Here is a 24,728-nt window from a genome sequence, read left to right as displayed (position 1 = left end):
TCAATTGTACAAGGTTCTCCTAGTAAGTGCCTCTTGACCTGGTTTTCCCCTCTGTCAGTGTCTTAATAGTTCACTGAGGATTCTGAAGAAGTGAAGAGAAACCAATATAAAGAACAGCACCTCCATACATTCCTGCTCCCCACCACCTCCTGCCCCCATCCCCGCTAGGCTGGTCTCTTCCAGTCTCCAAAGTCAGGAAACTCAAAAGAGGTCCAAATGAAGACAAAGCCACTATTAGTCCACCCAACTCGGGCAGGTGCCTTATTGCTGCCATGAGAAACAGAAAGGAGAAAGCTTTACCTGTTTCAATATCATCTATGGAGCCCAACCCATTGGAAGTCATCTGCAAGGCAGGGAGAAGGAGAAGAACAACTCATCACTACAAAGACATCTTTTGAAAGGTGTTAGTGCTTCATAGCCCCAAATCTCCCCTCCCAAATATCTTCAGTGCAGGCTGCTGCTGCTCCTCTCCCCCCACCCCCGCCTTTCAGTGCTGGAACAATTTAACTGATGTACTTTTGGACCACTATTCCACCTAGCCTGGTATTTCACCTTCAGCAGTGACCAAAACCTGCATTCCTCTGAAGTAACAAACCCCCATAATACCTGACCTTCTCAGTAATTCTGCACATAGGATTGCATGTGGGTGAGAATATTCCTTCCTGATTCCCAGAGCCAATCAGCTAGCCCCACAAAGCATGAGATCTGATTAGTTTTATCTTACATAACTAGCCTTTCTGAGCTTACATATCTTTCCATTTAATAAACCACTAATTTTTACAGCAAGACTAAAAACAGGAAAAGGTTCCCGCCAAAACAACTGCTGACTGTGAGCCCTAGGCAAGGAATAAATAGGCAACTTTACAGAAGTATGAATGGTGCTGCTGGGAATAATTTTCCTAATAATTTCACTAGGCCTACCATGACTCCATTTCCACACAAACATTCCTGTATTAGTCCAAAGGCCACTTGGTGTTAGTTATATCCAAAATACAAATATAAGCAAATATACCTATATTCTATACTCCAGCAACAGTACAGTTTTAAGTATTTTGGCCAAACAGGCTCCGGCTCGGGAAGACACCTTCCCATCATGGCATCACTCTGACACAGAACCCCTAGAAAACCTTGCCTTTTATGCACTCTAACAAACGAGTGATGTCATTGCTGGTTACCAGACCTTGGCCAAGGCCAGATGAAGCAGCTTAGAGCCTAGCTCTATCCTCTGCTCTGGTCAAGACAAGATTAATGACTGGGCCTCTTTCCTCAAGGTTTTCTTATCTCATTTTACCATATTCCTAAACTAAGCATTTCTTTATAATCAATTCAACCAATCATTTACTGCACCTGGTACCCAAATAATAATATTTTAAAAATTTCTATGACCTCAGACCAAACCTTAAATAAGATAACACAAGTAGTTTAAGGGTCACCACAAGTTTAACACAAACAACTCTTCCTTCTCATGATCTGACTCTCTTTAAAAATCACAGGCTTTGGGCCTATTCCTTATGCTAAGATTGAAACTCAAGTTAAAGCCACAGTTCACCCTAATGTGAGCCTATAGTCCAACAGTGCAAACACATTTTTCTTCCTACTTCTAGTTAAAAATGACAGACGTCAGTATGACAAATATTAGAGATTACACATTTGCAACTTCATCAGTTACAACTTCAGCTTTTGCAGTGTTCTAATTTTCCATAAAAGGGAACATTTTCAATGGAAGAAGATTATGGGTGGCTACAAGAAATGATCCAAGGCTGATTCTCATTGCTAGACAGATATTAAGGCAAGTCACCCAGCAATGTAAACTTAAAAGATACTAGAGCAGTACAATTTGAAGGGATTTTTAGGTTCTTTTAAAAAGGGACAATGTCAAATTGTGCTAGGCCCCAAATTTAAGAGCCTAAAATGATTGTTAAATATTTTTTTAAAAAATATGAAGCGTTTTAATGAAATCTCTTAAAAACCTGCAGTGAAACCAGCGATCTGATTATTTTTCATTCTGTGCTTGTACAGTGCCTAGCACAATGGGGTCCTGGTCCATGACTGGAGCTCCTAGGTGCTACGGTAATACAAAAAAGAGTAAATAATAAATTAAGCAATATTTAAATTGGCACACTTCACTCAGCTTGGACAGTGAAATCCCCCAGTCTAGTTTCATTTTTTAAGTTTCTTCATCTGTTTCACTTCCTGTTCTTGCATATTAGCACTTTGTAATTGTACCAGAACCAGAGAAGGAAACAGAAAGTGAAGTCATCCAGTCTAGATAAGTGAAATGCAAGCTTTGACAGTGAAAAGCAAAATTAAAGTCGAAAAATTCTTAATCTAATAATTTAATCAGCACTGCAGCAAATGGAAATATTTTAAAAAAAATGATTTTCTTGACATTGTTCCTTGAAAAGGGAAAAATAGATAAACACTGATCTTTTATTCCTAAAAGATGGTAATAAACTTGCATGATATAAAATATAGAAACTCTCATGTAAAATAATGTACGGGACATTGAGAAAGTCAGACAGGAACTGTACCTGATTTGCTAAGCTGGCTGATGTGCCATTACTGAGTAGAGAGAAAGTTTCCAATTCCTGCTGCAAGGAAGAGAGAGATTTCATGACACAGGGATTCCTTGAACTCCTGCAAATTAGGTAGTGACTGATTGTATCTTGTCAGCCACTGCTATCCAACAGTACACTTCCCTAACAGGCATTCTCTACAACCACAAACCATAGGGAGAGAAATCAGGACTGCCTGCTTTTCCTCAGTGTGCACCAATCATCCCAAAATTCATGTCATTGCCCCTGAAGCCTGTTGCTTGAAGGATTATGAAAGAGCCCCAGATTCAGTCCAGCCATCCTGGCGCAAAATGCACATCGATGCAAAAGCCTGGTGCGAAAACACCCCTGTTGCAATGCTGCATAAGGAGATAGTAAGTTTGAACCCCACTCCACGACAGACATTCAGCCTTGTAATTTAAAAAATTAGTTGTGGAGTGCATTAAAGCATTGGAATGAAAAACAGAAGCTAGAGCAAGCTGTAGCAAAATGCTACCAAAATGTTTCAATTAATTAAAAAAGGGAGTCTTGTGTTTTGCTTGCATAGACACAGTTTAGACTCATCTCTGTGGAGTAACAAGGTAGAGGGAAAAGTGCAGAGGGCCAACGGGGTGAGTAAGTATGGAAAGTATTTCAGGGAAAGTTTCCCTTCTCTCAAGATTCAATAATTACAACATTTTTAGAGATCTAGCAAGTGGAGGATTTTCCTCTAATCCAACACCACTTATTATTCTGCATTTCAAAACATGCAGACTTGATATTTATATAGCATCAATTACCCAAAAGCTCTTTGCCAACTACTACAAATCACTTCACTTAGCACTGAAATGCAGCCACTTCTCAGCTGGAATGTACCAGCTGTTTAACACTGCACAGCAAGGTTACACAAGAGTTAGAGACAGGAACTGAAGAAGCATGTTGCATCTAAATAAAACCGCAGAGAGGAATTTGAGGGACCAGAATGTCAATCACTCAAGCTGGAATTCAGCCAGAGCCTTGGGGCTAACATTCCTATTCTTGAGAAATGTGTCACAGGAGCGTCAGTGACCAGAAGTGATTTTGCCTTATCTAAAGGACAGCCATAGCAGTAGCTCAGCACCCCTCAGCACAATCCTGGGGTGTACATTTCATGCTAATAGAGAGAACAATGCTCCATATTGAACCACCACATCCATTTATTGCAGCACTAGGGTTTTCCTTAGAGCAGTGATTCTCAAACTTCATTGCAATGGGACCCCCGCCTTCTGACAAAAAAATAAAAAATTACTACACGACCCCAGGAGGGGGGACCGAAGTCTGAGCCTGGTCAACCCCTGCCACTCTGGGGGAGGGGGGGCAAAGCCCCACTGCCCAGGGGAGTGGTGGGGGGAACGCAAAGCCAAAGCCCAAGGGCTTCAGCCCCAGGCAGGGGGCCTGTAATCTCAGCTCCACTGCCCAAGACTGAAGCCCTCGGGCTTCAGCCCCAGAGTATGGGACTCGGGCTTTGGCTTCGACCCCTTGCCCCAACAAGTCTAAGCCAGCCTGGTGACCCCATTAAAATGGGGTCACAATCCACTTTGAGGTCCTGACCCAGTTTGAGAACTGCTACCTTAGAGCTATCCCCTCAAACAACGTCCAGGCTCCATTCTGCTTAGCTTAGGATATATGAGATTGTGCATCAAGCCAAGATGCTTATGGCTGCAAGCCGGAAATGCACCTGCAGGGGTGCTGAAGGCCAGGACTGAAGAATGATTGGCAGATCTGGGGGTGGGGCATTCCCAGGAGTGGAATAGCAGGAGGTGCTGAAGGCTATACCTATGGCAATGCAGCCGCTCAGAATCAGTAGCCTGTACAGAAACATATCAGTGGACTCCAAAGGACAGTCTAGAAAGAGTCATACCTGAGGCCTCTTATACGCTTTCCGAACCCTTAAACCCAGCTTCTGTGCGAGCTCCTGACCAAGCTGCGTAACGCTCTCATCCTAGGGAAAATGTAATTCAAGGACATTGTCATTTTAAAGCATGTGGTTTTATTTTCCTGCACATACAATAACCAACCAGAATCAGACCACAAGTTACACAAGCAGACTACACAGACTGAATTACATGCTAGTATTCTTATTGGTATGCAAGTCGAGAGGTAGTCAATTGCAGACTCCATTCCAGGAGAGGCCGTGCAGATTTAAGATGTCATTCTGCCCTGCAGAGATACAAAGCTGCAGAAATGGAGAGGCAAACAAAGTATCGAGTCTCCAAATGCAGGGCTAGTGATCCTTACTGACACAAGGGCCGGACCTTCAACCCCGCTCCCTCTCTCCAGTCCCAGGATCTGGGTGGGAGCACTGGTTCAGAGGCACCTTTGACTTTCCACACTCTCTGCTGCACTGAGCTCTGCTAATGATTTAGCTCATCACATCCAGTCTGCATTCACTTTCTCAGTTCCTCTTTAAAAAAGTTTCCAATGTACCAAACACATAGACACTACTTCCTGGAACTACACAATCCACAACGTAAATTCAGCCAATCACTGCCCCTCTCTCCTGTTAGAGTCCACCCTATTAACCCACAGCACTAGGTCACTCCCAGCATCTGCTCCTGCTACCATGTCACTCAGCACCGTTGGCGGGAGGCCCATGACCACACTGCATCCCCCACTACAGTTTCGTTCTCTCCTCCTTCAACTCTGTCATCTCCCTGGCCAAACAAAAACAGGTTTCCTCCATCACCAAGTCCCACGAGCACAATCCCCAACACTTATTTTCACCCTCTGACTGCCTCCTTCAGCCTCATGTTCCCCATCCTTTCTTCCCTCCTTGCAAAGTATTTGGTTAACTTCGTCACATGAAAAAATCAACTAAATCCTCTATGATTCGCCCCCTGCCTGGTTCCCTTCAAACATCTTCTCCCTCATCACCAAACTTCAAATTTTGAAGTCTGCTGCCTTCTCTCCACCACTAACCCCTCCACCTGCCCCAGTGAGTCCACTGATGCTTGGCTCTTTACCTACGTTGCCCCCCTTGCTCCTCCCCCTCCTTCTCAACCTCTCCGCAGCCTTTGGCTCCTCCCCCTCACAAATACTAGTGTGCCCTGGTTTCCCCTCTCTTTTAGAGCATGATCCTTCAACCAGACCTGTCTCTCCAACTACTGCCCTGTCGCCATCCTCGCCGTCTCTGAACCCACTGAGCACAGTCTAAAACCAACGCATTTACTTCCTCTCCTCGGTCTTGGACCCCTTCCAATCTGGCCCCCCACCTCTCCTCTCTACTGAAACTGGTCTCACTAGTGTCTCCAACAACCCCTTCCTGGCCACACCTCAGGGCCACCAACTCTGTGCCACTTTTGATACTGTCCATTACCCTCCCCTTCTTGGCATCTTATCCTCTCTGCATTTTTGAGATACCACTGTCTCCTGGTTCTCCTTCTATCTCTCTGTCCATTCCCTCAGCTTCTCTTTCAGTGGGCCTACCTCCTCCCCTCTCCCACTCACAGTGGGGATTCCCCAGGCCTCTGTCCGTGGCCCAGAGACAGGATGTAAAGTGAGGACAGCACAGGGCCAGCTCATTTGCTTACTCCGCTTCTCAACCTGTCTGTGACATCTCCTCTTGGACGTCCATCTTCAGTTAAATATGTGGTCAAAACTGAACTTCTCTCTCCTCACAAACCTCCTCCACTTTCCCATCCTTAACTCTGTCAACCACACCACGCTGTCACTGTCACTCAGGCCTGCAATTTGAGGGTTTCTCTGTACCCTCCCACTCTGTTGCCACAAATACTCAGGCCATAGCCAAATCCTGCTACTGCTTCCTTCTTAACAGCTCCAAGATCCATCCTTTGTTTTCCCATTTCCCACAGTAAAAACCTCCATTCAGGCCCTCATTACATCCCATCTCGACTACTGCCGCACACTCGTCTCTGATGTTCCAAACACGCACATTGCTCCCTTCAGTCCGTACATAATACGGCTGCTAAAATCATCTCCTTTACTCATCAGTCTGTTTAGTCTCTTCCCTCTTCAGATTCCTCTACCAGCTGCCCATAAGCTATTATAGCAAATTCAATCTGCAGGTCACCACCTTTAAGGCTCTAGAGGACTCTGCCCTGCCCCAATTATCCTCCCTTCTCAAACTCTGTGTTTCCCCCTCAGTCTATCGCAAAAATGCCTCCAGGGCCCGCATACATGGGCCCAGCTCCCTGACCTTAGCCACAAGGCCCCAACTCTGTCCACGTTTAAGGCTCTTAAAGACCCACTTCTGCCATGCTGCCTACACTGAATCTAATGATTTATTTAAACAGTTTAAGGAATACCTATGCCAAATGCCCTAAAAATTCCTTAACATTACAACAACGAGGACCACACAGAAGCATACTATATAGCACCACAGTATTATTTACTGTTATTTAGATTTTAAGCTCTTTGGGGGATAGAGCATCTGTTTGTTAAGTAGGTGCACAGGGCCTAGCACAATGGTGCCCTGATCCATGATGCTACAGCGATATAAATAATATCAATATAATCATCATACTGGTAATGTATTAACCACACAAGCCAGCAGCAGGAAATAGCAGAACCAGGTACCAAATTAACTCAGTCAATCACTTGAAGTCTTTAGATAGTCTATAGCTCAAAAAGGAATTACAGGATTGATGCAGGAATTCCTGGGTGAAGCTCTCTGGCCTGGGTTATACAGGAGGCCAGACTAGATGGTTACAGCAGTCACTTTCTGGCCTTAAAATCTAGGACATCAAAGCAACATTACAGAATCCCAGAAATGTAGAGACTTTGAGAGGTCATCTAGTCCAGCCCCCTGCACTGAGACAGGACCAAGTAAACCTAGACCATCCCTGACAGGTGTTTCTCCAACGTGTTCTTAACAGCCATCAGGGATAGGCTTCCAATAGGGATGGAATCCCCATTCTAGAGATTTACTATCCTTATAGTTAGGAAAAAACTTTTTAATACCTAACCTAAATCTCCCTGGTCGCAGATTAAGCCCATTACTTCTTGTCCTACCTTTGGAGGACAGTCAGTCACAGTCCCCTTTATAACAGCCCTTAACATATCTGAGGAGTGTTATCAGGTCCCCCCTCAGTCTCCTTTTCTCATGACTAAACATGCCCCGTTGTTTTTTTAACCTTTTCCTCATAGAAAAGGTTAAAAAACCTAAACCTTTTATCATTTTTGTTGATCTCCTTTGGACTTTCTCCAGTTTGTCCACATGCGATGAAGTGAGCTGTAGCTCACGAAAGCTTATGTTCAGATAAATTTGTTAGTCTCTAAGGGGCCGCAAGTACTCCTTATCTTTCCTAAAGTGTGGCATCCAGAACTGGACACAATATTGCAGCTGAGGCCTCATCTGTGCCGAGCAGAGCAGAACAGTTACCTCCAGTGTCTTACATGTGACACTTCTGTTAATATACCCATATTAAAGCCCCTTTCACACACTGACACCTCTCACCCCAAGAAACACTGGCCACTGAGGGCCTGAACTCAGCTCTTAATGGGTAAAACGACTGCTATTTATCAGCTAAAACATATTCATGGTGCTCTACTGAGGCTTGGGGGATTAGGAATAGGGTATGTCTACACTAGAAACTTAAGTCGACCTATATTAGGTTGACTTACAGTCAGCACAGTAATTACTACGGTGGTGCATGTCCACACTTCCCTCCTTGGGTTGGTGGTGCACAGCCTCACCATGAGCTCTTCCACTGACCTAAGAGGGGCACTGTGGAGAGATGAAAGCCTGGTGTCTCGGCTCTGCTTGCAAGTCCCTGGCTGGAGCCCAGCTGCCCTACAGGCTCCTGGACTCCAAGTGGGCTGACTGGGGCTTCTCGCCTCCCCGTTCCCTACTGAGAGTGGGGTGGGCTGGAGAGAGAGAGGGGGAAGTTGCCCAGAGCTTCTTGCCTCTGGGGAGTGGGATCCAGTGGTCCCAGCTTCTTGGCCCCCTGCATCCGCTAGGAGTCAGGAAGCCCTGTCAATTTCACAGCTACAGCATGGAGCCATGAAATTTGACAAGACAGCCAACATTTCCAGCCGGCCCCGCCCGGCTCCCAGCTGGAAGCAGAATCCATTCTTGTCCTGACTCTCCTGCTGTGAACCCGACAAGACAGTCAACAGCTGATGTAAGTAATGCAGTGTCTGCACAGTCACTGTATTGCCCTAAATACACCGACTTAAGCTCTAAGCCTCTTGGTGAAGTCGAGTTCTGATGCTGGTGTAGTAGGGCACTTACACTGACAGGAGCAAGGCTGTAGTGTAGACACTGACATAATTAGGTCGACATAAGCTGCTTTATGTCCATTTAAAACGTGTAGTGTAGACAAGGCATGAATCTCTCTCGTCCATGTCTCCAGTTCCCATCTGTCCTAGACTGGTAGTGACTAGCAGTCATTCCCACCTGATAGCTGTTCCAACACAGACATGAAACGAGTTGATGATCTCAGCTCAGTTCCAACTGGGGCAGGCTTTCACATCACAAAGCCATCCCAATGGGAAAGGGGCAGCTATTTTGTTGGAAGCCTCAGCAGAGATGATTTGGGCTGACAGGGACATGGAGTTGGAACTCCCCGAGAGATGCGATTACTGGGAACGGGTGCGTCGTATAGAACAGCCAGCTTTTCTCTTCCACTACCATCACCATTCACGCTGTACTAGACCGCGGGAAAGGAAAGATGGAAAAGTGCCTCAGAGGCTGAGGTAGACACGCATGTCACACACTTACATGTGGGAGAGACAGCAGGCAGCGGCTATTACATTCGTACGCCTCCTTGTGCCTCCCCAGCTCATTTAAGGAGCGGGCTTTGCGGAAGAGGGCACGGATGTTCTCCTTCTCAAGCACCAAAGCCTTCTCGCTGTCTTCCAATGCCTTCTCGTACAAGCCCTGCATGAGAGGAAAGAGACCACCTGAGCAGGCAATGGTGTCTGCCACACACTGGAATCCACCTCCTCTCCCTGCGTGAAAGTTCTGCCCAACCATTTACTGCAGTTCACTGGGAACATACGTCATCAAAACCCATGAATATAAAAGCAATTGGAGATTAGATTTAATGCAGATTTGGGGGGGGGGGAATTATAAGGTTATAAAGGTTACAGAGTCAAGCACTCAAAAGTTAGGAAATGCCAGAATTAAGGGCGTCTGTGTGCATCTTAATTCAGCCCCTTCTGTGTACGCTGTAGTCTTGAATTACATGATCCCATACTACTTTTTCCACAGGTCTTCCTGCACCATTCAGTGCACAGGGTGGGCCAGCTCTAGGGATGAATAAGGGTTGTGTAGTGAAGGGGCCTGCCCCATGTGTTGGGGGGAGTTTGAAGGCATGTAGTAAAAGAGGCAGACAATCGAAGGAAGGGCAAGGATGGTCTCACGGTTAAGGCAGGTGCATGTTGCCATGGAGAATGGGAGTCTACCCCTCCCTCTGCCACAGAGTTCCTGTGTGACGCTGAGCAAGTCACTTAAACCAGACTTTTTACAGGTGGTCACTACTTATGTATTCCTCATTTTCTGGGTGCCTGAGACCCTGGGGTCCATTTTGGAGAAGTGCTGAGTTGCAACTGAACCCAATGGGAGCCACGATTTGAACATTAAAAGTGCTATGTAATGCGGAGTACTCTGAAAAAATCAGATCCTAGGCATCTCAAATTAGGCACCCAAAATTAAAGTCAAAAGTTCCACTAATCACCGTGTCTCAGTTCCCCATCTGTAAAAGTGAGATAACACCCCCCCTCCCATCTTACAGGGGTGTGTTGTGAGAATAAATTTGTTAATGGTTGTGAAGCACTCAGATAATGTACTTATGAGCACCACAGAATAGCATATGAGGAAATTAACAACTCTGTCTTCAGAGCCTAGTTTGACTAGTGTGCATTAAATAAGGTCTGGGGACATTCTCTAATCAATGAGAAGAAAACTAAATATTGAATAGCCGCTCATTCGGTAAGTGCTGCCTGTTCTGTGCTGAGCACCATCCACACTGAATGAGGCAGGGGTTCTGTGGAAAAAATAGTATGTAAACATGTAACTAGAGATTGCATCATAATACGAGGCACAAGGGGCCCAAATTAAGATCACACAAGCAACTTTTAAATGCTTGACTTTACCACCTCAATGTTTTGTTTTGTTTTTTAACATGCGTGTGCGTGTGTGTGATTTCCTAGGTTTAAAATAAGCATATCAAATACCATCATATTGATAAATTTCTAACAGCGAGGGTAATTAACCTCTGGAACAATTTACCAAGGATCATGGATTCTCCATCACTGACCATTTTTAAAACATGCTTTGATTTTTTTTTTTTCAAAGATATGCTCTAGTTCCAATAGAGTTACTTTGGGAGATTTTTATGGTCTATGTTATTCAGGAGGTCAGACTGGATGATCACAGTGGATCCTTCTGATCTTGGCATCTAAGGGTCATCAGCAGAGTTGGAACCTTTAGATTTACCACACAGACCTCTGCCACTTGAGTTAGTGGAGTAACTGGTAGCAGAAGTAGGCTGTCATCCTCTTTGTGTACCAGCACTACAGGGAGATGAGAGACACTGTCAGTGGATTTCACATATATCCGCTGACAGCAGAGGAATGCCGAGACTCAGGAATCCTAGGTTCCATTTCAGGCTCTGGAGGAGAGTATGATCTAGGCAAGCACAGACTTTTCCACCCACTTCCTCCAAGCTTAACCCCTTCTGCGCCTGGCCCCTCCAGCCCACACCTGGCCCAGTCCTGTCTCTTTCTCACCCCTGGTTCTTCATCCCAGTCCCATTCTCCGCCCACCTAGCCAGTCCCAGTCTCCACTCCTCATGCTTTTCATCCCGATCTCCTTGCCCAGCCAGTCCTAGTGTCTCCCTCCAGACTCCTTATCTCCCCACACCCCTACCCTAATGGATACCAGCAATTTAACTAGGAGGGTACTGGGGGTTCATGGCATACTTAGCTGAGAGAATTATGAAGTTAGAGCTATTAGAAATGTTTTTCATCTGATGATTTGCGGTGTGTGTGTGTGGGGGGGGGGGGAGGTTGACAGAAAATTAGGTTTTCACTAAACAAAACTTTTGCAAAGTGTCCTATTTCCACATAAAACTTTTTTCCCCCATTGAAAAATTGAACATTTGAAAACCAAAAAATTGATTTTTTTTCCCTCATACAAAAATGAAATATTTTAGTTCTGAAATCCCTCATGGAAGCTGTGGTTTGGGTACCTCATGCTCCTATACCCCTCTATAGGCTGAGTTCCCAGCCAGACTTCACCTTTCGTGACTCATTGTGGTCATGACACTGCCATGATGCACCACCTCAGCTCCCCTCTTGGTAAGTGGAGGTGTATCATGGGAGATGTAGTCTGACCAGGGAACCTGGTGTATAGAGAATGAGGCCCTTGAACTACAGCTCCCATGAGGTACTACAGCAGTATTCAGAATCAACATATTTCAGTTTTTGGTTGAAATATTTCAAAATTTTCTACGGAAACCCCACACCCACCATGTTCACACCAGATCTAGATTAAATGTATTTTCTCAAGCACAGGAGAAAGAATAATTTACAGAGCAATGCTCCCAAGATTGCATTATCATCATGGAATACTTGAAGGAACTGGCCCTTTATAGCTCAGAATTCCACAGCACCTCAACCTCTCCCCCAGCACTGTGATCTATATTAGTGCACTCTCAAGGCCTGTAAGGGCACCCCCTCACATTTTCTGTCTGGATCTTGTGACACCAATGTCATAATGAGAAGAGTTCAGAGTTTTCTGTATTCCTCCTCCAATGCTGGAGAAGTGGACGAGATCAGTTCAAACCCCCATCCTCTGCATGGCCATCTGTTGGGTCTCCCCACTTCCCAATGTTTTTTGTCCAGCTCTTGGGAATGGCTCAGGTAGGTGCTCACCATGGCAAAGTAGCAAGCAGCCCGGTTGACGTGCAGCTTACATAGGAGCTCCACTGGGATGGTCACCTCATCCGAGGCTGCATAATCCGCCACGTTCAGCCCTTCTACGTACTGCACCAGTGCCAGCTTGAAGTCCTTCTCCCGGAACAAGTCATTCCCCTCTGCAAAAAGGTTCCGCACCAGCTTCTGTAAAAAGGCCTGGGTGGAAAGAGAATATAAACAGAGTGGAGTGGAGATTCATAGATTCCATGGCCAGAACAGGTCATTGTGATCATCTAGTCTGACCTCCTGTATAACATGCCCAGAAACTGAGAGGGGTTTCCCAACCCCCAATTCATCTTCACGTGTGCCCTCAAATCAAGTCCTCCTGTCAAGAAATTAATTCCCCATCCTCAAACTCCATCCGTCCCCTAGTGGGGAGGCTAATTCAACCAAAACTCCTTCCCTCCTAGGGCTAAGTGCCATCACCCAAAGTCCCCCTCTCTTGGAGGTTAACTCCTCCCAGTATTCTTCCCCTTAAAGATCTTCCACTATAGACAAATGGCACTAGACCACTCCCACACATAACTAGCCCCTCTTTGCTCTCAAAAGCAAGGACATTAATTTATAACATCTGTGCAAGAGGGCAACATGTATTGACCAAAAGCCACCGTTATGTGGTTTCAAACGCCTTCAGAAAAACAAATCTTAAATTACCTCATAATCTTCTTGGTTTAGGGGTAATGTGGACCTGAGGAGAGAAGAGGAAGGTTTCATGAAACATGGGTCTGTGCAAACACTTGCATCTCTCTCAGCTAAACAAGCAGTCTTTCTTGCTCTGTGTTATGGATCTCATTACGCATTTTACTCCACATTTACTATTGATTACTTGTATCGCTGTTGTGCCAAGAGGGCCAGTTAGAGATCAGTACTCCACTGAGCTAGGCACCAGATAGCCACAACAGGAGATGGTCACTGCCTCAAAGAGTTTACAATCTGACTAATTTAGGAGACTGCATTTTCATGGCTATTCCCTATGCAAACCAGCTGCTCTAGGGGCTGCATTCAGGCAGCCAGGTTTCAATCTGGGATCAGAACAGATACTGTCATGCTAAAATGTTTTTATAAAAGAACATAAATTTTTTAAGAGAATATGGTACCAGTGAAAGATGTTGGACTGGTAGGTCCCAGAACACTGAATCCCTCTGTTTAGCCATGGAACAAGTAAGGCCCAGAGTGCAGCAAGTTGCTTCCATGCTTCCCCTGACAAAGAGTCTAAACCAGAGGTTCTCAGGACAAAATTTTTGGTGGCCTCAGAGTGCGGCCACCAACTCTTGGCAGTGGCCGCTCTCACACTTTCCCCTAAAATATTTAATTAGCTTTAGGACAACCAAATAAATATGCACATATACACGTCCAAATCATTGTAATTTATTTATTGCTAGCTAGTAAGTCTGTTGTGAAAAGTGATATTAACATACATACAAGTATCACTTTTCACAGAGATTTATTCAGCTCTGGCAAGCCAGTGACAGATTAAGCCCTGGATGAGGGGCCAAGGGAGGCAGCGAGGGGCCAGAGCCTGAAGCCCAGCTGCTGGAGTTTGGGGCCTGCTGCTGCACAGTCGGAGCCCAGAACTGGACCCTGAAGCCCCTCACCCACCCACCCCACCGCCCCAGGGCTGAACCCCAAAGCCTGAGATCCACCATCCATGGGAAGCTGGAGAACTGCTCCTCCAGCGTTGTGCCCTAGGGCCCAACCCCCTTGTCTCCAGAGGGGGACAGGGCCCCAGCAACCAACACCAGGGCAGGGCATCCAGGAGCAACAGGGTGGGGGAGTGGCTGCTACTTTGCCCCACCCCCAGCCCAGGAGGCTGTGGCCACAAGAAAAGTGCATGGTGGCCACATTTGAGCAACGTTGGTCTAAACCCTCCCCCGGAGGGAGCACCTCACAGGAGCTCTGGCTCCATAGGCCATCAATCCTTGCCTTTTCTGCAGAGACCATCAGCCAGGGAGCCAGTAGTGCTGGGTGGCTTCTGTGGTGAGAACACATGTACCACAACAGGACTGAGACCACGCCATTTCATACGGACCACCAAACAGCAGTCTGACGGTAAGGACTTTTGGTCACTTTCAAGATGGGGCCAGACTAGAACAAGTGACCCAGGGGTGAAAGACTCCATATCCCAAACCCAATCTTGAGATCATCCAGTCACCTTCAATAAAGTGTCTTTTAACCATCACAAGATAAGCCATGTTCCTTCCCCTTGATCAATGCACCAAGCCCAGATCCACAGTGTTTCTTTTCTTCAGGGAAGAGAATGCCAAGCCCCCCAAAAAGCCTTTCACTTTCCCCCTACCTTTCTAACCCCTGTCTACTCTCGGAACACTACATCATAATCATCTCACTAGCCAGATACACCAGACTCTCTTTCTAGAGCTCATCAGTTATTGCACCTTAAAATCAGGCAGAAGAATTTTCATGGACTTCATAAGTAAAGTGTGTGGGGGTGGTGGATGTGGCCCCATCATCATCAGGCCACTAAAATTTGAAAGCCCCTCCTCCACAGTGACCCCTCAAATCAAGCCATTAAATGAAACTTACACTGCTCCAAGGTTCAGGACATGCTATACAGGAATACTACTACTTCATATTTCTAAAGTGCCTTGAGATCCACATCTGGAAAGTGCTGTAGAAATGTGAACAAATTAAGCCTCACAACTTCCCCTGTGAAGTAGGTAATCACTATTAGCCCTACATACTCAGTCTGGCAGAACTAGGGACAAAATAGCACTGCAAGGCCAAGGCACCGGCAACAGTTTTGAAGTCCTATATGTCACAAATTGATCCATCAGAAGTACAAATACATATTATATACTATTGGAGAACTAGCCTTCTCAGCTTTCCATTACAAAACGGATCTTTAAAAAAAGAAAAAAACAGAACACCAACACATAATTCTCATTACCACCTTGCTTCTCTCTCACACACACACACTGGAATTTTGACCCGAGTTTTCAGCATTTGCTAAAGTAACTGTTGGAGAAAGAATACAAAGCTGTATTCCATGTAAAAGCAACTTAGGCTCCTAGCTTCCAAACACTGTACAAACATTCATCTCAAACTCAGATAGTCACATAAGGATGGTCAGGACTGGCAGTTAAGGAATCAGGATTCTTCTTGGGACATATGGCACCTCTTGTGCCTTGGTTTCCTCGTATCTCAAATGGAGATACTACTCTTATCTACCTCACTGAGGCAGTGAAAGGCTTAAATTATCAGTGCTTGACCAATGCTTTGAAATCCTCAGATGGAAGGCTTTGAAGAAGTGCAGAGTGTTAATATTATTATTACTGCTGCTGCACTGGGTATTAAGATCACATTGGAACGGAAGTAGTGGGCAAAACCAAGACGGGAATTGGAATGACTTGATTTTAAATATGGACATCTTGCAGGACAAGCAACACTTGAAAGAATCAGGACAAATGCTCTCTGGACCTTTCCAAGCATCAGCCCTGGACCAGTGAACAGAATGAAAAGAAAATGTTATTTCTCCTTATACCATACGTTGCAAGGACTATGTCCAAAGTCAAAAGAAAAGAGCAGTGAACCCGCTCACTTACTGAATGAATTGAAGTCCCTTCTCTATTTCCTCTTTCCTTTTCTGTCTCTCCATTATAGCGTCTGCAGAGAGAAAAAGACAAAGCCAGTTATTACAGATCTTACTGTCAAAGTAGCAGTGCACTATTTAAGTGATATAGCACTAGCAAAATGTTCCAGACTGACTGCCTTAGACACCAAAATGTTTTATTTACCCACAGCGTGGGAGGCAGCACCAATGCAAACTCGCTACCCATGCATCTCCCCCATGATTTGCAGGAGACCACCCAATGGTGTGAAAAGGAATTCATTCATACCGGCCCATTCAGTCCAAGCTCTCTGCTTAGACTGCCAACAACAGTAGCATATTGTCTGTGTATGCAATACATGCATGGCATTCCCCAGGACCAACCACGCCTGCAGGATGATTCCATCAGGCCCCCAAATGCACATGGAGGATGCCATTTTGAAGAACAAAATGGCATCTTCTGCACAGCATGACCTTGCATGCACTGTACATGCGAGGTCACGCCACATCAAGGATACAATTTCGCATGCAAGTGTAGAAGTGCATGCCTGACTAAAAATGTACCGGTATGCCATTGGCCAGCAAGGAAGTCAATTAGTGAAAATTGTGATGGTGGTTGTTCACTAGAAAATTAACTGAGACCTTCCCCCCACTAACTAATTTAATGCAGGCTACCAAGCAGCCATCAGATGATAAGCAACTTTGATCACTACTTACCTGGGTTAGATTTTAACCTGGTGTAAGATGGGGGAGGTTGGATACCATGGGGATATAGATAAACTGCCTACAGAATTTGAGAGATGCAAGCACCATGGTAGCTGAGGAACCAATTTGTGTGGTACAAATAAAAGTACAAGGATGAAACTGGGCAAAGAGAATGTCAGGCTGACTACTGGAAAATGTTTCCTAATGGTGACACCTGTTAGACTATGGAATATTCTCCTAAGGAAAGTGGTGAAAGCCCCATCATTTAACATGGAATGGACAGAGCCCAGGGGAAGCCACTGTAGAGAACAATCCTACATTGGCCAAGGATAGAAAGAGACCAGATCCATTCTCTTGCACCTCTATTTTCCATGACTCTATGGACGAAAACAAGTTAACCATACAAACGGGCCAATATCCCCCCTACCTTAGATTTGTGAGTAGTGAGACCTAGAAGGCCCTGTTCTCAACTGAAATGGGTTAGATTCAAACAGTTACGTTTGCATTGTTCATCTGCTGCAGCTTTGGTGCAAAACCAGGAATAGCCCACTCCCCACATCTGCACTGCTATCTTAACGAGAGCATAGGGGTAGCAGAGAGAGATAGAAGGCACCCTGGAATTCTGTGCCAGGAAAGATCTGTTGAAGCCCACAGATCCACACTGACACAGAGAAGCCATGTTCATGAAAGGTGTTCAACCTGGTGTGCGGGGGGAAGGGAGAAAGGCAGATAAACAGAGTAAGGGCAGAATAAGGGAAGTGAGGTGGAATTCAAGCTGCCACGTTCTTCAAGGCATGATTTATGCTCCCATGCTAGGGTTGCCACCGAAAAGGCCTGGGGGTGGAGGAAAAATCAGCCACCCCTCTAAGTCCACACCAAAACATCAAAGAGATATGGCCTACTTCTTATTTACATTAAGGCCATTTCCACCCATTTTAAGTGTTCTTTACATTAAACCAGAACAGGTTGAAGGAGCCTTGTTGTAAATGAGAATTAAGCCCTTGATGTCTAAGCAAGACATGGCAGCAGAATCCAACCATTATCATTTATTGAAGCCCCCTCACCATGCTCTGCATTATACAAAATGTAGAGAAAGTCATGGCCCCTACTTCAAGAAGTCTTTCCACGGAAGACTGGATAGACACTAGTGCTCAGATATGTAACACACCAGGGATCAGAGGGTAAAGTGGGGCAGACAGTTTAAGTCTCTCTGGGGATTCTCTTTACTAGGACCTGTGGAAGAAGGGCAGCTTTATAAAGGGGATCTGGATGAGGAAAGAGAATATGCCTGATGCAAATGAGGGGACTGTTCCAGGGGAAAGTGGAAGAAAGTATGAAAGCTAGAGTTGGAGATGGCTACAAAGGGAGCAGTGAAACAGGAGGATTGGGCAGAACAAAAGGAGCCAGAGGGAGAGTAAGAAGAAATGCAAGCAGATGCTGAGCTGGGCAGAGCCTTGAAGGTGAGGCTGGGAAGCAGGTACCTGCCCCAGGTGATGGGAAGCCAGAGGTCATGTTCAAAGAGAAGAGTTGCATGGTCCAAGCAACAGGTGGAAGAGACTATTTTAGCATCAGCATTTTGGATGGACTGGAGGAAAGAACCAACGAGGTCAGAGAGGAGGACAGTGTAATAAATGAAGCAAGAGATTATCAACGTACAGACGAGGGTTTTTAGTAGAAGGTATGGAGAAGACTGGATAGATGTCAGAGAGGTTGTAATAGAAAAACCAGTAGGATTTATCAACAACCTGGGCGTAAAAAAGAGAGGAGATAAATGTAACAATGAAATTGTGAGGCTGGGATGATCAACTGTGATAAAGAAGGGAAGGCTTGGAGAGGGGAGGATATGGACTTGAGTTTGGGCCAAAGAGTTTGATTTGATGTCAGGAAGCGGTAGATTTAGGAAATATCCACATAGAGGTGGTAGTTGAAGTGATGAGGAAGAATAAGGTCACCCAAGGATGAAGTAAAGAAGGAGACAAAAAGCCCTAGTCAAAGAACCTTTGGGGACATGAGAAAGAGAGGAAGAGGAAGTGGAGAAGCCACCACCAGAGACACTGAAGCAGCAACGGGAAAGGCTGGAAAGGCAAGAGAACACAGAATCACAAAAATCCAGAGAGAGGAGAGAATGCAGAGGAAGAGGGAGTTACTGGCCATATCAGATAGAACAAAGGATATGAAAATAAAGCAGTTGCCTATAGACTTCGCCCACTGGGGACCACAGTGAGAACAATCAAACATTGGCAGGTCATTCCAAAGCTAGAGGCAACAAGCCAAAAAAATGCTATGGCAGCACTTTGAACTCCTGTTTATCCACACACCAAATACAGCATGAGCAGCAGCTATGAAAGTTTCCTGTACACATCACCTAACCTAACCTCTGCCATTTGCATCAACCTTATTCTCAAGGGACCAGTAGGAGGAGTTGGTGGGGGGAGAGGAGTTCAGCTTCCATTCTATTACTTCCTTAGCCTTCCTGCTCAGACACCCCACGAGATGGCCAAATGGAGTGCGGACATAAATTACAACAAGATCTGGACTAGGACTTCTGACTTATTTCACACATCACTGAAAAAGCTGTCAACGGATAATGACTTTCAGTCACTACTAGGACTATAGGATTGTTATGGCGGTGACAATGTGATGGACACTGTGCCTTTTCAGCCTGGAGAGAGGGCGCATTGACAACACACAGCAGCATCCTCCGTCCCTGCACAGCAACCCTAATCCTGGCCAGGTCCCAGGCACAGGGGCTGCAAAGCCAGCTTGCCTCACACTCACTCTGCAGCAGCAGCTCCTGTCCCACAGGGCTGGGTCTGGTTCCCTGGTTCCTGGTTGCAACCTGGGAAACAGAGTCACAGTGCTGCTCAGGTTTGGCCTGGCCGTCGCTCTGTCATGACTCATACCTCATGACTCCTACCCATGACTTTACATGCCATTTCCCCTTAAACCCGTGATTTTTATTAAATTTACCATGACTGCTCTGTGGTTTTTGATAAAAAAATTTCACGACAAATCTGTACCCCTAGTCATTACTGATCAGAGGCCTGGTTGGAGCCACAGACTTTGCAGGGAAAAGGCTCCATAACTCTTCTCTGATCCCCCAGACTCACCCAGCTCCCCTTGGAGCTCATTTCAGATTTCTCCCCTTTTTCACCACCCCTGCTTCCCCCACACCCGTCTAACCTGCCACACCCCACATGCCTTCCCTCCAGAGCTCCCCACTTTGATGACTCACCAGCCTAATCTACCCCTGCTGTGACCCTCGTACCTGTCCACTGATCCCCACTGGATAACCCCACATAAAGGACCACTATCTCCTCTGCACCATCCTCTGTGCCTGAGAGGTGTTCTCACCTCCCTGCACTGCAGGCATAGCCAGCCCGTTCACTGGCCTTTCTACGCTCTGCATGCCTAATAGCGCCCCTCCTACCTCACATGGTTAACCAACCTCCTCTACTGCTGACCCTGACCACTTTCCTTTGCTGTTGAACCCACCCACACCTTTTCACGCGCCTCCACCCCTGCTTTATGTAACCCCACATACAAGAACTGTCCTCCTGCATCCCACCATCCTGCAATACTACCCACTCCTTTATATATCTCAGACACATCATCTCCTTCCACTATCTTTCACTGAACAAGGATCACCACCACTTTCCACTGTGTTCCACCCCATGAGGCTGACGTCTCCCCCACTCTCCCTCCATAACTGCTGTGACCTGCCTGCCTGACCACTCCCCTATCCCACATATGACCACGCCCCCAACTCCTTCTGCCACCCCCGACTCTGCAAATCTGACCACTTTCTCATCTCCCTCTGTCATTACTTACTTTGTGAGCCTGACTATTCCCCAGTCCCGCCTACCATGTCCCATCCTATGCCTCGCAAACTTCAAACCTGCAAATGTGGAACACCAGCAATCCAAATGCATGAAAAACAAGCAATATGTGGAGCACTTGGATTTTGTGGCATATCAGAACATAACTGACAGATAATTGTTTTTAATTATAAAACCTGTTTTAAAGGATGTGTTCGCACCATCTTATTTTAAAATAAAAATGGAAAACCATGCTATACCACATGCAACAACACAATACTTCCTCTGACTCAATCGGCAGGAAGGTTTAAACCCTGGGCCTTCACATCCCCTGCACAAACCTCTCTACCACTTGAGTCACAGAGGTTAGCTGTTACCATCTGGGTGGATTAACCACTAGAGGGGACTTTACACACATTTTGCCAAGGAGTTACAAACTATTTACTAGACAGCAGAAAAATATTGGCAACCACGTAACCTAAATTCTATCCCTGGCTCTGGGAGGGAAATGTGGTCTAGTAGTTAGACAGGGTAACCGAAGCACACAGATTTGGCACATTCAGTCTGAAAGACAGTATAACTCGGTGGAAAAGACTTGAGTCTGCCATATTAGAGATCTGGTTTTTATTTCCAATTCTGTCTGTGCAAAGTTTCTGTGAATTTATTTGAAAAATGGGGATTGAGAAGGCTAATACTTGACTGCTTTCCAGGGTTTGCTTACAATGCTTTGGTCAGTAATATGGGCTATAAACACGCTGAAATATAAATGGCAATCAGTAGAGGTGAGATCAGAACTCAGGTCTTCTCACTCCCACCTTTATTTTTTTTATTTTTTATTTTTGGCATCAGGTACTTTATGAAAAGATAAGAAATCAATCTATAAATTAAAATTAAACAAACATGAAATAGGATCTATTTAAATAGCTTCTGAAATACTTACTGTCCTTGTTTTAACACCTTTAAATATTGATTATTTAAAGATAAACAAGTCACTAATCCAAAAATACAAACTTCCTGATTTGTCTCATGCCCAGAGGTGTCCCATCTCCACACAGGTTTGTAACCATGCTGCCTGGTTAATCTTCAGTGCTTTGGAATAAGTGTGAATATCTGTAGTCCATGCATTGCTTTAATTTCTTCACTTAGTGCCTGATTAACCATCTGATGGTGCTGGACAGTTCTCTTTTCTTTAAATTCTTCAGATTCTATATGAATTTCATAAATCGCTCCACAGCCTCCCGATATATCCACTACTTTGATGGCCAAAGCCAAAGGGAATTTTTCTCGGAGGACCTGCATCACCCTGGCTTCCCCACCAGTCTGCGAAGCAAACGTTCTCCACATGTGGCACGGGAGAAGGATCCTGGGGCCGCGGCCCAGGATGCCGGTGGCCATGTCCCAGCGAGCGGGCCACAGGGTATTTAGATAAGGAGTTGCTAACCTGCAGAACTGTACCTGATTTGGTGCAGCAAAACAGACAACCTAATTCAACTCAAATGCAGAACATTCTGCATAAGCCAGTACATCAAAGAGCTCTGCCCAATCCTGCACATTTGATTGTCCTCCGCTCCATGTGCTTGAACTCTTCCCCAGTCCTTCTGCACCATGGCCCTTGCCTGTCAACTCCCCATGTCCACCCTGTAAACCTGACCACCTCATCCCATACCCCACTCTCCATGTCTGACCAACCCCCATCCCTTCTAACATGCCCCATCCCATATACCTAGCCACCCTCTCTCACCCTACCACTCCTCTTCTCTCCCTTGCGCCGTGCCCATTAGAAATGCTGCAAGCCACCAAGGTCATTAGCGGTGTCTGGCAAGACAGCGTCATTGTTACAACCTCTCTGAAATAAATATGGGGCACTTCTATAGCCACCCCTGTGCCCAGAGTACCCGAGTGCTGCCCCCCCCCATTTAAAAGCACACACAATAATGCCATTTAGACACACCACCCAGTGCACCAAGCCTTGGGGATCCCCACCCCACGCTCAGGCCTTGCCCCACTTTATAGCAGGCTCCCACCTGCACTGAGCCATGTTTCCCCCAGTCGGTGGGTCCGTGCATCTCCTGAGGGGGTGGCATTTCAATGCAACAGGCACCCAAAGGGGCAGGGGGATTTTTTTCCCCAGCCACTTCTTTGTATTGCAGGCGCTGCAGCCCTTCTCCCCGCTCCTCGGGGCGGTGTCACTCCCCTGCCCCACTGAGGGCCCTAGCAGCAAAATAGCCTGGTTTGAGCTCCCAGGAATAAAGTCATCTCCGCCCCTCCCCCACCAGCCATAGGCCGCCGATCCCCGGGCTCGCTTAGCAGAAGCAACGGGCGGCAGGAGCATCTCGGGCGGGGACATGCGCTAAGGCAGCACCGCCTTCCTTTGGCAACTAGTCTTCCAGACGTTCATCACCCCGAAGTCAGCTCTCCCTATTGCTGGGAGGTGTCTCCCATCACCAATATCGCCCAGCTCCCCCACCCACTTTAAAAACGACTCCCAAATCATTTCAACCAAAACACGAAAACAAAACACCTATTTCCAAGTGTTTTGGGAGACGACTTAAAAAAGGGGGGTTGGGGGGGCTAACAGCACCCTCCACCCAGAAGCCATAAAAAGGATCAAAGAATAAAAATAATCTCTCTTATTTGATGAACTTTCCAACCCCTGAGAAATGCACATCTGAAAAGCTATGTCACAAGCATTTATTTGCTGTTTCATGGGGCTTATACCCACAGAAGGGAAAACTGCAGGCGAAACACAGAGAAGGATAAAGCTTTGAAATCTGAAAACCACACAAACATAAAACCAGTTCATACCCAGTGTTCACATCAACCCTAGGGGCTTTTTTAGCTCGCTAGTAACTTTTAAACTCCAGTTGCATTTTTTTTTAAAGGAGGGGATTAGGGTCTTTCACAATTATTTCCTGCAAGCCCCACATCTTTTTGGTGGGAGGTGGCCTCGAAAATAAATAATTTTCTCTCCTTGTTTTTTGCTACTGCAAAACGTTTCCTCTATTTAATTACTATTAGGGGGGGGATTTTGCTAGTGTACACAATATTTAGCTTTTCTTCCTATTTCTCAGACCTGTCCCCTTTTATGTCTGGAGTTAGGAAAAAAAATCCAAAAAAATAATAAAGGACTCACCTCCGCTTGGGTTTTCCCCCACTCACACTATGTATAACTTTCCTTGATAAATGGTATGATATTACTAGAGATATTATTAGAGTATTATTACTGTTAGTAATAATAATAGTAAATGCTATTTAATTACAGAAGGAAGCATTCTGCTTCCGGATCTGCTGCCCCTGCAGCTCCCTCCATGTGCCTCCTGGTCTCTTTACTTTCATTTCCAGGTCTCTCTCTCCCCCTCCCTCAGCAGTAACAGCAGCTTCCCTGAGCTTCTTCTAGGTCCTAGTGGTAACCGGTTTCGCCTAAATAGACCCTTCCCTCATGGCGTTGGAAATCGGTTATTTGATTTTTACCAAGATAACTGTCTTGCTACCAAATTGTCACAGTGTTTGTTATGGTTGATATTATTTTGATCACTGATTTCAATAACTTTTACTGCTCTTTTTAGTAAATACCTGTACAATAACACAGGCCTGGAATCTTTGCATACACACTTGAGTAACTTTATGCAAATAAGGCATCACATTGAAGTCAGCAGTTAGAGTATGCCACCTAAAAAGACCATCACTATCTGTGTGCAATGCGACTATCACATGCATTAAGTTAAGCAACTGCAGGTGCCTAAATGGCTTGCAGGATGAGGGCCATGAAAATTAGAGATGGCAATTACCTAGTTCATCCCACACTGCTTTGGGATTGTTCTTTACAGTAGTAGTTCTCGGCCTGGGGCCTGGGGGCCTTGAGCTGGTTTCAAGGGAGCCTCCAAACAGGGCCAGCATTAGACTCACTGGGGCCTAGGGTAGAAAGCTGAAGCCCCCTCACCTGGGGCTGAAGCCCAGGTCCCTGAGCCCCACCACTTGGGGCTAAAGCTGAAGCCTGAGCAATGTAGCTTTGTGAGTGCCCCTGTGGCATTGGGCCCCAGGCAATTGCCCTGCTTGCTACCCCTTAATGTCAGCCCTGGCTTTTATATGCATAAAATCAGTTATTGTGGCACAGGTGGACCACAGAGTTTTTACAGCATGTTGGAGGGGGCCTCAGAAAGAAAAAGATTTAGAACCTCTGCTTTA

At 45.8% G+C, this 24,728-nt stretch overlaps 1 protein-coding gene across 8 annotated transcripts in view; it reads right to left on the bottom strand.

Moving 5' to 3' along the window:
* ZC3H7B (zinc finger CCCH-type containing 7B) overlaps positions 1 to 23,900 on the bottom strand; it is a 64,169-nt gene extending 40,269 nt beyond the window's left edge. For 2 of the 8 annotated variants that reach the window (XM_073327179.2, XM_073327181.2), the window contains exons 1-8: positions 23,677 to 23,900; positions 16,016 to 16,076; positions 13,110 to 13,143; positions 12,414 to 12,611; positions 9,256 to 9,414; positions 4,435 to 4,515; positions 2,532 to 2,591; positions 301 to 343 (exon numbers count right to left, since the gene is read on the bottom strand). In XM_073327179.2, the coding sequence (XP_073183280.1) occupies positions 301 to 343; positions 2,532 to 2,591; positions 4,435 to 4,515; positions 9,256 to 9,414; positions 12,414 to 12,611; positions 13,110 to 13,143; positions 16,016 to 16,068 (628 nt within the window). In that variant the 5' untranslated portion in view covers positions 16,069 to 16,076; positions 23,677 to 23,900. Of the gene's footprint in view, positions 1 to 300; positions 344 to 1,970; positions 2,486 to 2,531; positions 2,592 to 4,434; positions 4,516 to 9,255; positions 9,415 to 12,413; positions 12,612 to 13,109; positions 13,144 to 16,015; positions 16,079 to 23,676 lie in introns of those variants that run through there. The other 6 variants (XM_073327180.2, XM_073327186.2, XM_073327182.2 and 3 more) reach the window with 5 other exon arrangements.
* Positions 23,901 to 24,728: the final 828 nt, after the last annotated feature.

This window comes from Lepidochelys kempii, chromosome 1, assembly GCF_965140285.1.
Source record: "Lepidochelys kempii isolate rLepKem1 chromosome 1, rLepKem1.hap1, whole genome shotgun sequence".
In the NCBI taxonomy this organism is placed as follows: domain Eukaryota; kingdom Metazoa; phylum Chordata; order Testudines; family Cheloniidae; genus Lepidochelys; species Lepidochelys kempii.
Note: the sequence above shows the minus strand (reverse complement) of the source record. Positions and strands in the feature narration are given on the sequence as shown.